Consider the following 13291-nt stretch of genomic DNA (forward strand, 5'->3'; position numbering starts at 1 on the left):
TTCCTCCTAGAATCTGTTATAGGGCTACACTGTGAATTTAGTACAGTAATAACATTGATAGTGCACCAGTGTTCTAGTTGTTCCTGAGCAGTGCTTATAGAGATTATTGAGGACAATAAATACATTACCCTGGGATTGAGACACTCCTGCAGGTGGATATGGCGAATCCTACCTGAGTGAAGTGTCTCTAATTTAGGCCAATGACTGGGAGGTATTCCCCAGGTTTCTTCTTTTAGTCCCAAATGGAGATCCAGTCAATAGAGCTAGTGCAGTTGGCGACCTTGGGGCAAAATGAATCATGACATGAGTCCCAGGTACTCTATTGATGACAGATGTAGGATTGCTTACATGGAGGCACGTATCCTGCACAAACCCAAATTTAGTCAAATGAACCTCATTCACACTCTCTAGAGGGCTTGTCTCATTCATTCAAGGACAGCTCTGAAAACATTCAACGATTAATGGCCAACATAAATATCCAGGCCTACTATAAGGCTGTAGTACCTTGCCAGATTTTTTTTTTAATCAATAAAAGTAAATAAATCTTTTAACTAAATATGTGCTTTGAACATACACTTCTGAAGACAACTATTAGGTTTCACCTCTAAAATGCCATTTTAGTTTTTAAGCAAGTTTTATAGTAGAAGAAAGAAAAGAAAAAATACAAGAGCATCTTTGTTGTTCTCAGAAACAGACTAAAAAGCAGAATTGGACAAGAAAAATCACATCAAGCACATATTCTTCACACAAACAAAAAGGATATCATCAAATAGGACTTTACACAAGAAGTGTCGGTGTCACACAAATGAATACAAATGGTATGTGTTGCTTAGAAAAATAATTTATTTAGCTTACTTGTAGAAAGTAAGTACAAATGTTGATACTGAATTAACATATGAACTATCCAGGGAGAGCATAGCCAAACTTGTACATAAACATACCTTCATACTCAATGTCAAGGCATCAGTTCGCAGCAACGTACTCAAAGCATAATACATTGCTTTCATATGCTTTGTAATCTAGATTGACGTGAGTCAAACCTTGTGCATGTTACAGCAACACAAACTTCACAGACTGACAAGGATCCATGCTCAGGAACATCACATTAAGAAATTTCTGTACTTCATAAAGCATTGTTCCTAAATGTTTGAGAGGTGCTCTGAAAATGATTGCAGGCTTAGTTGTATCCACGCAATTTACAAAAGTAACAGTTAAATGTAATTCATTATGTAGTTCTCAGTATTTTTTTTTCATCGTGAAAGATGGCTGCTAATGAAAAAAAAAAAAAAAAAAAGGAATAAAAACATCTTGGTAAGTTACCTTGGAATGATGGAATGAAACTGTCATACAATGAAAAAGCTAAAGGACTTACTGCAGAAGTTAGAGGGTATCTGACAAGTAGTCAAAGCTGCAAGTCTTGATATTTTTTTCTTTTTCTAAGAATAAAAAAAATCACATTATTTAATATGAAGAAAAGGTGTGTCATAGAATTCCTCCATGTAGCAAAAATGACACCCATTCACATTCATTGTTTCTTGCTGAATATTTATGGTGACCAGACAGTGGATGTGAGCACAGTGAGGCAATGGGTGGTGTGTTTCAGTTGCGGACACAGCGATGTGGAAGACAAAACACATTCTGGACAGCCATGAATAGCTGTAGCACCATGGAATGAGGAGCATCTCTATCAGCTCATTCTGTGAGGAATGTTGAATTACAATCAAGAAACAGTGTATGGAGATGAATATCGTCTTCAGTGTGTTAGAAACAATGGTGGCAACATTGGAATAACCTAAAGTTTGTTTCACATGGGACAAATGCTCACACAGAAACAGAAAATGAAGATGTTTAAGTTTGTCAGAACTTACTGAACCAGTACAAGCCTGAAGATTACAGTATATATACATGAAGCCAAATAAACCTCAAATCTTAATTCTGAGAATTTTGGGGGGAAATTGAAGTTTAGAAAAAAATGAAATAGAGCTGAAGTATTGCGAGCACTTAGTCTGCTAAAGAAATATTTTAATAAAATGTGTATTTGTTAGTAAGTATTTGTCTGCTCACTAGATCAACATATAAAGTAGACCTGGAGCTCTACAAAATGCAGTGAAAACACACCTTGAGAAAATATTCCTTCATCCTTTCCTCAAACTCACAATTAAATGCTAATTTCACTGATATTAGACATGCCTCTGCTAGCTTCAGTCATCTGGATTGGAAAGCACAAAGAGTTAATTTTTTGTTAGATCAGTAAATTATTACAGTGTATGACTGTACATGTTTAAGCGTGTCTATGACTATAAGACATGTACATAATTATGTGAATGGGACAATTCACATATTTGCCTGTATGTATTTGTTCAGCCATTAAAAGTCTGAACACACCTTTACCATTTGGTAATCAAATTCAGAGGAACCTGCAGTAACTCTGGTCACTTCAGCAAAATCAGATTCAGCACACTGCTCCTCTGGTACATTCTAGAGGAATGAAATATATCAATGTTTCTACAGACACGCAGAATAAAACCTACAAGGAGGGAAAATTAAGAAAAGACATACACATTTCTTTCACATAGATGTTCCTAACACTCTTGAATATATATGGGAATGTGGTCAGCGAGCCTTTTACATTAAATCAGGGAATGGACTCTTTGCTGAATTGCTGGCAAAGGGCATTCAGGATTTAATGTCTAGAAATAATTACATGCCAAGGAATTTCATTCCAGTGTACCAGTCTCCATTTCATTTGCAAGCAAGAGGTTTAGTGGTATCAAACTGACCTTTCTGACTTTAAACCAGTACGGAGCATCTTGCACACATTCAATTCTTTGGAAGTCTGAGATTTTTGTGAAGTCATTTTACAGTGAACTGCAGCAGCAACGGCGGACTGGGAAATATGATGCAATATGTCCACTGATACCTGTGTTAGATGCCAAGGCAACCCGAGTTTGTGAATTTCACAATCAAAATGTTACATCACAGAATCCACTTTGTTTCAGTTTTAGAATGCTAAATGGGAAAGGAACTGCATTTTTTTTGAATTAAATAAAAATAAAATATCTGCATGAAAATGGCTCATGCAGTAATTAACTTAGTTAGGAGTGCTTTTAATGAGGTATTGGAATTAGCCGCATTTTTAGTTAGAAATGATAAAACAGAACTCCAGTGACTGATTTTTTCTCACACTCCCAAGGGAAAACAAAAACAAAAACCACTCGCACATATGCACATACAGAAATTTCAGCTTCAAAAGAGATTCACCTTCAAAAACAGTGTTACACGGAACAGATGCCCTTGCATTACATACAGGCTAAATGCATATTTGTTACTTTCTTCCACTAAGGTAATAGCAAGGTTGAAATTTGAACATCTGATGCATTTCTTAAAATCCATCACACCAGCACCACATATGAAATTATTTCAAGTCTGACATTCAGTCTATATTGCACATAAGAGAATTTCCAAAGTACAGGAGAAAATTAAGCAAGTCTGTGACAGTAAGAGATGACTTGAAATGGGATAGGTTGATTTGTTCAGGGGCTCCAAAGACATTTTATATAAGGCAGTCTCTCTCATGAAGTTTCAGAAATGACTCTCATTCTAGAAAAAATGAAGAGTTTATTGACTTTGATACTTGATTTTTCTGTTTTCACAGAGATTTCTTTTAATATCTCTCTGGTGAAGACAAAACAAACTACTCCATGGTTTCTGATGGATTTACTGATATTCTGATTGTCAAAACACACGACAAAAATTCTGCCAACTCTACAGACACAGCAGTTTGGATGAGATTGTGTTGCCTGTGCTGAACTGAAGGCCTCTTTAAAAATGGTGCACATATTGAGCAGCACAGATGAAATAGCTTATGCCACAAATGCAAACTGTTCTCTTGGCCAGCTGTAAAACACAGCTATGCTCATCTTTTTCCACAGTAAGTCCAAAAGTGGTGGTTTCTGTGAAAAGCCTATTGCCAGGATGTAATTTGGGCTGACTTCCCAGTTCATTGCTTATTTAACAAGGTGAGTGACACAGAAATCCACATTATCAGAATAATACCACGTGACCATCTTTAGCAAATTTCAGTATTAATTCTCAGAAATATTTTAGATGTCAGCAACTGTTTCTACTGAGGGTAATTTAAAGAAATATAATTTGTAATGCTCAATTTTTTGATTCCACTGCATACTTCAGCAGATCTCCTAAATCAGTTTGTAGCCATTTCTTCCACCTGAAATTAATAATATTTTGGCATTACTGCAACTGCGCTTATCCTTTATTAGTTTCTACTACAGACTCATAGTAGATTGAGTAATAGCAATTAAAGCATCTCAACAAACTTAGTTAGATAAACTTGCCTTTGTCTGAGGAATAATCACTACAGTTAGGCACCATGTGATCTAAGGGTAGCTTAGCAAGTAGGTTTTATACTAATAAGCAAGTAAGAGTGGTAGAATTCGCATTAAAAGGGATTATGTTAGAGGCAACAACTGCCTTTATAATCACTGTCGTTCACTGGGCATATCAACTATCAAAATTATTAATGTGGAGTAAATGTATAAACAGTTATTGACATCCTAGTGCAGTGTAGATGACAGATGAGAAAAGCAGGCTAGGATTCTCATCTGAAGACCAATGAAAACAACAGACAGCAGAAGAAGAATCAATGAGCTTACTGAAGCAAAACACATACTGAACAGCCTAAATAAAGATAGCAGAACAAAACCTAAAAGAGGTTTATTTATGCAGCTCCTATATTTAAATATAGTACCTTAATAAAAATACATTAATAATTGATTTCCAAGAATATTTAGCTCTAAATAGTACCAAGAAGGTGCCTCCATGGTGCTAAAAAAACCATCACCACCTGTTTTCTAACAGCATATGATATCAAAAAATTCTTATATTAAGGCAAGAAAACAAGTATCTCCTTCTTACACGCAGAGTAAGGACAGATTTGCAACTTTAGCTTTGGAAACATGGTTGCTATTGTTGTTAATACAAACAATAAATGCTGGATGTTTCTGTATTTCAACCACAGTAACCTCTTTCATTTTTGCTGTCAGCATTCCCAGAGACATTAGGTTACAGATTTTTGAAAGACCAAGATTATCACATTCTGTTCTGCTGTACTTCTGTATACAGCACTAAGAAGCATTTCAGATTTAAAATCTCACTTAGTCCTCTACAAAGAAAATCAATTAAGTTCATACTCTTAACAGTCCAGTTATGCTTCCAGTAAAGGGCTGTGGTGACTTCAGCTAGAGTGGAAAATATTTTGATATGCAATAAATAAATAAAGAAAATCCAAGATGGGCTCCTATTTAGGGATTGCTTTGATTCAGATGGAAATATCAATCGTTTTAGATTAAAACACCAAAAATAAACTGTTCTGAAATTTAAATTTAATCAGCAGTTGCTTCCTTTTCCTCATAGTATTGCTAGTTTTTTTCTACATCTGTTTCTAAGTTCTACAGTTAGATGAAAAACCAAACCAAACCAAAACAATAGGAATCTGTGTTGCATTCTACTGCATTTCCTGATAGCTGGCCTCCAGCTCTCGCTGACTTAAGTAATAGGATGTGAATACAGCAACTAAAGAGGCACTGATATATTAGGAATGCAGTTTGAATGCGAGGAGATTTAGAGAACCTTTTGACTGTAATAAGCAAATGGTGTAAGTGTTACAAAAATAGTTTGTTCTTTACTCAACTTTAGTATTGGCATTTTCATTCATGAAAAATAGGTTCAGTGCTCCATGGTGCAGCCACTATGTCATAAGCCAGAGATGAACTGATAAGCAGACTCCTTAGCTCACAAATGGATTTTGGAGAATATAAGAATAGTGTTTTCATTGTTCCATGAAATTTCATCTTCTTTATCTACATTTGTGAGACAGCTGCAAAGAAAGAATAACAAAGTGACTGAGCTCTGAATATTCAAGGAATACTTTCACCATCACCAAAACATGGCTGTCAGGGAAATTTTGGGAAAAATAAGAAAATTGCTTTGTTTTGCCTTGTGATTCAGTTCTTCACTCCACGAAGGGATGGATACTCCTTGCTACACTGAGATCTGTCTTTAATTTGAAGTTTTTATAATGCAAATCTACTCTCTTGTATATTTAATAATCAACTTCTCAAAAGAAATTAAAATAAATATTCCAATATTTCTGTTAAATTATTTTAAAAAACTGAAGTACATTACAAAATCTGAAAGTTTAGTGAAAATTATTTGATGCCAAAATAAAGGCCAAGTGCATCTCTAAAAGCCCTATATTGAACCCCTGTATTCCAGAACAGTTAGAAAAACATGGATACACCGTCTTAAATTATTATAGCCACTATTTAATATATACATACAAAGTTGCCTTACTTACCAAATATTGAACAGAACAAAGAAATAAAACACCAATTTAGGTGGGTTAGGACATTTTTTTCCTTAGTGAAAACTGCTGTCTTAGGAAAGAATGAAGGAATGAGTCACTGAAGAGTTAAAATCCATTCTGATAACCAGAATGGACAGTAATTTTTAAGATATGACATATACAGTATGCTTTATACAAAAATAATCTGCTTTTCTACTTTAAAAAATAACGCTGGTCAGAGGAATATTATTTCAAGCCAATATGGAAAAAATATTATTTCTTTAACCACAGGGGGACAGTTTCACATAATATCATGAAAGGAACTTTAGCCTTCAGTAGAAAGGAAACAAAATTGACTTTGTAATATGAACTTCTATCCAAGGTGGAAGAGAGACAAATATTACATGCTATCTGGTCTGCCATGCCAACAGGGTAAATTTAAGAAACAATTTCCTGGCTTTGGAAACCATAAGCCCTCTCATTAATTTATGTGTGTGTGGTTTGATTTCTTTTCTTCTGTTCCCTCAGCCCTTTTAGAAAATATTAAAGAAGGAGAAAGAACTCTACTGAAAACCCAATCAGACAGTCAAAGGCAAATATACTGAGCACTGAATTTACTAAATTTATTCACCTGCACTTTTAAAAAATAATTCAGAATTTTATGTAATAGCAAGAGAGATTAGACTGTTCATCCATCATTGTCAAACGCTATAAAGTAGAAATTATGTTGTTTTAAGGAAAGACACCTGGTTTCTGAGTTACAATTGATGAACAGTGTATAAATATATAAAATGGTAAAAGCAATATCCAGATTTTTACAAATACCTTAGAAAAAAGAGAGGATGTTATTTCTCAACACGTTGCTTCTCAGATGAGACATTTAAGTTCCATTCATTTTCCAGCAAGTGATTTACTTCAAAAACATTTCAACTTCAGTAGGTTGAGTAGAGCACATATTTTTATCCATCAGCACTAGACCCTTTCCAAAATGATATACATAGATTGCTCCAAAAGTAATGCCTCCTATTTATTTTCATGGAAACTACAACAAAGAGCACAATGAGACTATTACATAGAGTAAATTCTCAGCTAAAAACACTACTCTTCAACTCGATCACCATCACTAGTTACGCATTTTCATCAGCAATGAGCAAGAGCCAGCATGTCACACTCATAAAAATCTGCACCAGTGGAGGTGACACACAGTTGCTGTCACCACTGCTGAAACACACCACCCACTGCCTCACTGTGCTCACATCCACTGTTTGGTCTCTGTAAACTTTCAGAAATCATCCATGAATATGAATGGATGAAGTTTTTTTCTCCATGGATGAATTCCATGACACCCTTTGCTTCATCCACTCTTCCATGTTAGATGCCATTCTATCACACTGCCCCTCTGCAACAACGTGGTATAGAATATTGGTGGGAAGATTCAACATCTACTGCCATACCACCAATATCCACCTCTGACATTATGGGCAGTGTAATAATATAGGAGGCACTGCTTTCAAACCATTACTTAGACTTAGAGAGCATGATTTACTGTTTTATAATATATTTTTAAATGACTTTATAAAAATATTTTTGTCATAATTTTTAGGTACTATAAAATCCACAAGCTGTTGATTTTCTTGCAGTTTTATAACTACAAGAGTTTAAACAGTAATAGAAAAAAAACACTTTAAACATCTTAAACACCCCATTTCTAGCTGTGCTCTGATCTAAATAAAAAAATAAATTACAAATGTTGGATACATCATACACTTGGTTTAGTTTATGGTAACTGTGGCCTGAGTTACGCACTGCCTCATTACATCCACAGTCCTTATAGATCATGAGAGAAATAATCTCCAGAAGAGATTTTTTGGTTATGTGTTTGTCCTGTCCTTCCATTGACATTGAGATGAGAAGAAATGGATATGACTGTTTTGCTTTCTGGACCTTTTGAACTAACAGACATATAAAAAGCCATTGACAGCACTATAATGCATAGCATTATACACATACAGAAGGTAAAGAAAACTTTACAGAAAATGAAAGCAAAATTATTATTTTTTTTCTCATTTCCTTCTACAGAAACAGACAAAATCCATATGGACTCTGTTAAGGCTATAGCGCCCACCGGGATGGCAAAAAACTTCGGAAACTTAAAAAGAAAATATAAAAAAAAGTTCTGTTTTCAGGTGGCACATAATGACCTGGGATTCCTATGGTGCTAAAAAGTGTTTTGAAGCAACACTTCCTAAGCATGACAGAAGTGTACAAAACAATTATTGCAATGGTATTCATGTTACTACAGTAGTCTAATAGATTTGGCAAATGTTTAAGGCTCATTAGTAGTGATTCAATCAGAAGCATACAAAAAAAAAAGGGGGGGGGGGGGAAATAAAATCAGGACCATCAGAAGAATTGCTATTTCTTCTGACAGCAGATTCTTCTGTGATGTGCTGCTTGAGATCACAGTAATGCAGAATTGTACCATTACTGTTTAAAACAAAATCATCCAAACAAATACAGCCATGCAATATTGTATTTCCATAGCATTTTACATTCAGTATGACGTATCTTTTTCTAACTGAGAAGAAAACAGAATAAATAAGTGATCATCAAGCCCTGTTAGTAAAACTTTCACAGCCACTTAGCAATGCCCTTCTGTACACTTGATACAGATGAGTGAGATTCAGGGGCTATTAAGTGCTTTACAGAGGTCCCACAAGATCAAATTTGCCATGGTATCTGATAAAACTATTCTGATCAGAAGAATGATTCTAAACAGCTTATAAGTGACATATGCTGAGCTTGAAGACATGGTATGATTTTGAAGAAATTAGCTTTTATTTAATATTTATTGCTTCTTTCTTAAATTATTGTTGCAAAGTGAAGCACTTAAATTCAAAAATGTACTTGTATAAATCTGTATAATGACTCAATAAATATTAGGACGAACAATTTTTATGAATATTTTTGATTATTAATAATATTATTGAATCTTTTTAAATAACACCTCAGCACAAGTCCTATACATGGGTAAATAAGTTCATATCAAAGATCAATGTCACAGTTCTTGAAATTCATAATATTTCAGGGATACAATACATTTAGTTTACAACTGCAGAAAAAAATGCAAGAGAATATCGCAGTCCCAGAAAACCTTTCATGTACAGGTTACAGGAGTCAATCAAAGTCTCTTCATTTAAGTGTTTGGCAATCATTAAATCATTAAGGATGTTTCCACCAACAGCAGATGGAATTACCACAGTTCAAAAAAAAATGTTCTGAGTTTTTGTAAAATGTCCTACTGCTTCCCTCTTCCTGCTTGCATCTTCATTTTATTGATGGCAACATTAATTGAATCTTCCTTGGTGGCACTTGTATCAAAAGGGACTATTCTCTGCGTATGTGCTAAAAAGTCAAACAAAAACAGAAACAAAAACAAAAAAACAATTAAACTCCTTCAGAAAAAGACACATTTTGCTGAGCATGGGTATGTTTCATGATGTAATAATATATTTCACATAGCAGAATATATATCATTAGGTAAGTATTCATTACTAGTAATGCTACAAATTGATGAAACAGACTAACTTTTTTCAGAGGAATACAATCCAAAGCTGTGTAATATATCCATATTACATGGATATAGACAACATATCTTTCTCATGCAGAACATAAACTTCTGCATTTTCTGAAATTTAGAAATTTCACTGACATCCCATTTCCAGCTCATTTTACTACACTTTTGTTTATATAAGACAAAACAAACACTTCAAATTGTCTTTGCCTATTATAATTGCCTATGAAAACGTATACATAGAGGGATAAAGAAAGGCATCAGCATACACTGCACAACTTTTTATTGCTGTGGCAATAAAAATCAACATTTAGGACAAATTCCTTTTATTCAGTCATGATCTCAACCCTACTATAGACCACATCATAACAAGAGTGTTGCTTGTCACCAGATCCAAAGGGTCAGAGAAGTCTGTGATCCTAGTTACAGATAGCCACACAGAAAACTGGTGGCTATTTTCTTCTCCATAAAGTAATAGCTTATGAAGCCCTGGAACATGAATTCCCAAAAACAACAGACAGCCAGAAAGACATGTGGCTGCTGGGAAGCTATCCAGGCTAAAGCCTTGAAGTGATGAACTGTACAAAGAGAAAGGCAGGAACCAAGTTTCAAAGCTAATGTAAAGCATCTGCAACTCCTGGGTCCTTCATAATATAAAATTATAGAAAATTACAGTGGTCATGAAAAACAGCTTCTGAGGATTATTCTTTAGATAACAACCAGTACTGAGTTTTTAGACCAACTGTTTGGTCTGATAATATTTCAGACTGCAAGCTGTACCTAATGAACAGTTCCTTGTATAAATTATGTTAAAGGTTACACATCTTCCTTACTAAGAACACAAATATAGAAATAAAAGCTAATTTCCATAACATCTTTAAAATAGCTTTTTTTAATTTTTAAAGAAAAGTCATTATAATTGTAGAGATCCTTCAGGTAGAAAAATGTAGATATAAGAAAACAGAATGCTAATTACTTTTTCTTTCACCTGCATGCTGCATTGGCAACATTATGTTATATACATAGAGAATCGTGCAGATTGTTTTTTTCTTATCCATTCTTTCATATTTTTTCCTAATTTCTTCAACTAATTTTGAACCTAAATCCCAGGTTTCTCTCCACAGATAAATTAAAGTACATTAGATGCATCTTATCTCTACCCTGATGCTCTTTAAATGTCACACAAGGCCCATGTTATGAAGGGACTTTTTTGTACCAGCTATTGACTATAGTCTGTAAGTTTTCATGCGTCTAAGAGAGTAGTGATACACACTATATCACAAAGACTTGCAAATTGCTCCGGAAAATGAATTAAAAAGAAAGGTCTCCTATTTCTGAAATAAGATGAATTAGTCACAGCAAATAGGTGATGACACAGTTAGATTTATTAAAAGCTACAGGAGGTTTGGGAGCAAAAGACCTCAAACTAGACATCACTGTCAAAGCCTAAAGTTATAATTTAATTAGTATCATTACTGAAATTAAAAGTTCTTGTAATTTATGTGACTAAGATGAGTGAAGTAGTTGATTTTATCATTTAATGCTTATTAGCAATTGCAAGAAAAGCTCCCAAATGCTAGAACCACTGCAGAATTTTTACTTGAAACTACAGCAACAACTTTAAAATATTTTAAAATTTGACTGGTGGAGAACAGGTTCAGCATAAAATATAGTCATTAAAAAGTGTTCTGGGAGTAACTCAAATGCATTAGCACTCTGAGGCATCACAAAGGGATGCAAAGTATGTGATGAAACCTATGGGAAACTTCTGCCATCCTGCAATGACTGGGTGAAGCACACTCTAGGACATCTAAAATGATATGAGAAATCTTCAACGGGCACCTGACTTGTTCTCCTACCTAGTAATTAAGCATAAAGAACATACTGTAGCAGTTGTGTGAAAAGAATCAGCAAAATGAGAAAGTAAAAACACTTTCATTCTATCAGAATAAAATAAAATCAGGGAAAGAAGAAAATATTTTTAGTCTACTGCCCGATTTCAGCCCTAGAAAATCTGACAAATATATTTATAATAGAATGCAAATAAGGAGATAAAACTCCAAGGATTTTCATAACCAGTTTCTTTCCCTTAAAAAACTAATAGAAAAAGTTAAAACAAATTTGCTCTTAATTGTTGCTTGCTTTCTTTCTTTTTTTAAAAATAACTTTTAATATCTAAGAAAGACAAAAACCAACCAAACAAACAAACAAAAACCCTAAAACCAGAACACTAAAATCTTTCCAGCACCATTCTGAGACTTAGAATATATGAAATATGAAGATCTGATTAATTTATGATTTGGAAAACACCTTCCAAAATTAAAAACACAACAGACCCTTAGTGACATCTAAACATGGTTTCAGAAGAGGCCTTCCACAACTTTTAAAAACTTTGCAAATATTATATTTCACAATAATCAACACTGAATCATTAGTCTTTCTTTCATTATTTATTTTTCATCTCCAGAAAACTTTTCCAATTGATGGAGAGAAGAAAAATAACCCGAACTGGTTTGCTAGATTAGTATTTATGTTCCTATATATTCTCCATCAGACCTGGCGCTGTTCTCTTTCCTCCACCAGTGTAAAAATATTAGACAATGTCTCTTTCAAGGTCGTTTTCAATTCATGTCTTAGCTAAGAATGCTCAGCAAGTACTGCAACTTTAAGATTTTGGTAGAAGCATTTTATCTATAGGATAAGAGAGAAAAAAGATTTAATCCTACTACCAGGCCCCTACTATAGCAAGAAGCCTCATTAAAGCTATAAAAGCAATGTGGGTAATTGTGATTACTTTTAATATTTGACAGAAAATAATATTTAAGGAAAATAATAATGAATTGACTGCATGCACTACAGCATTCAACCCACAGCAGCATCCCTGTTCTTGATAATAATAACACTGTCTCCTGTGTTAAGAAAATGCTTGAGAAAGATAATATATGTTTTATCCAAACAGAATCCTGTTTCAGTTTCAAAACTGTAATCCACCATCATGCTACACCTTTGTGATGCTGATTATCTTTAGCTTTTAAAAGTCACCGGCATTAATTCTATCAAATATAATGCTCTTTACTTCCAGAAAATTGAAACAGAATAAAGTAGAACAGAATAGAACAAAACAGCCTTAGATAAAATGGAAATTATTTTTCTTTCTTCAATTCATTCCTTTAATTGATCAGCTATATAAAAAATGTCTACCCTTCTTACACCACTATTCCTTAATTGACTAATTTGTCCATGTTAGAAATGGACACTCATACTGCACCTCATCCAGCACCCTTGTTCTTACAAATTGCAGTTTTACAACAATGCTCCTTTACCCACATTGTTCTCACTTAGCACACCCCAAT

The 13291-nt window shown here is 34.1% G+C and overlaps 1 protein-coding gene across 4 annotated transcripts in view; it reads right to left on the reverse strand.

The window, feature by feature from the left end:
• Positions 1-821: 821 nt before the first annotated feature.
• CEP128 (centrosomal protein 128) overlaps positions 822-13291 on the reverse strand; it is a 91427-nt gene continuing 78957 nt past the window's right edge. For all 4 annotated transcript variants that reach the window (XM_015865215.2, XM_015865214.2, XM_015865217.2 and 1 more), the window contains exon 24: positions 822-9769. In XM_015865215.2, coding sequence (XP_015720701.1) covers positions 9663-9769 — 107 coding nt within the window. In that variant the 3' untranslated portion in view covers positions 822-9662. The remainder of the gene's footprint in view (positions 9770-13291) is intronic.

Source organism: Coturnix japonica, chromosome 5, assembly GCF_001577835.2.
Source record: "Coturnix japonica isolate 7356 chromosome 5, Coturnix japonica 2.1, whole genome shotgun sequence".
In the NCBI taxonomy this organism is placed as follows: Eukaryota; Metazoa; Chordata; class Aves; order Galliformes; family Phasianidae; genus Coturnix; species Coturnix japonica.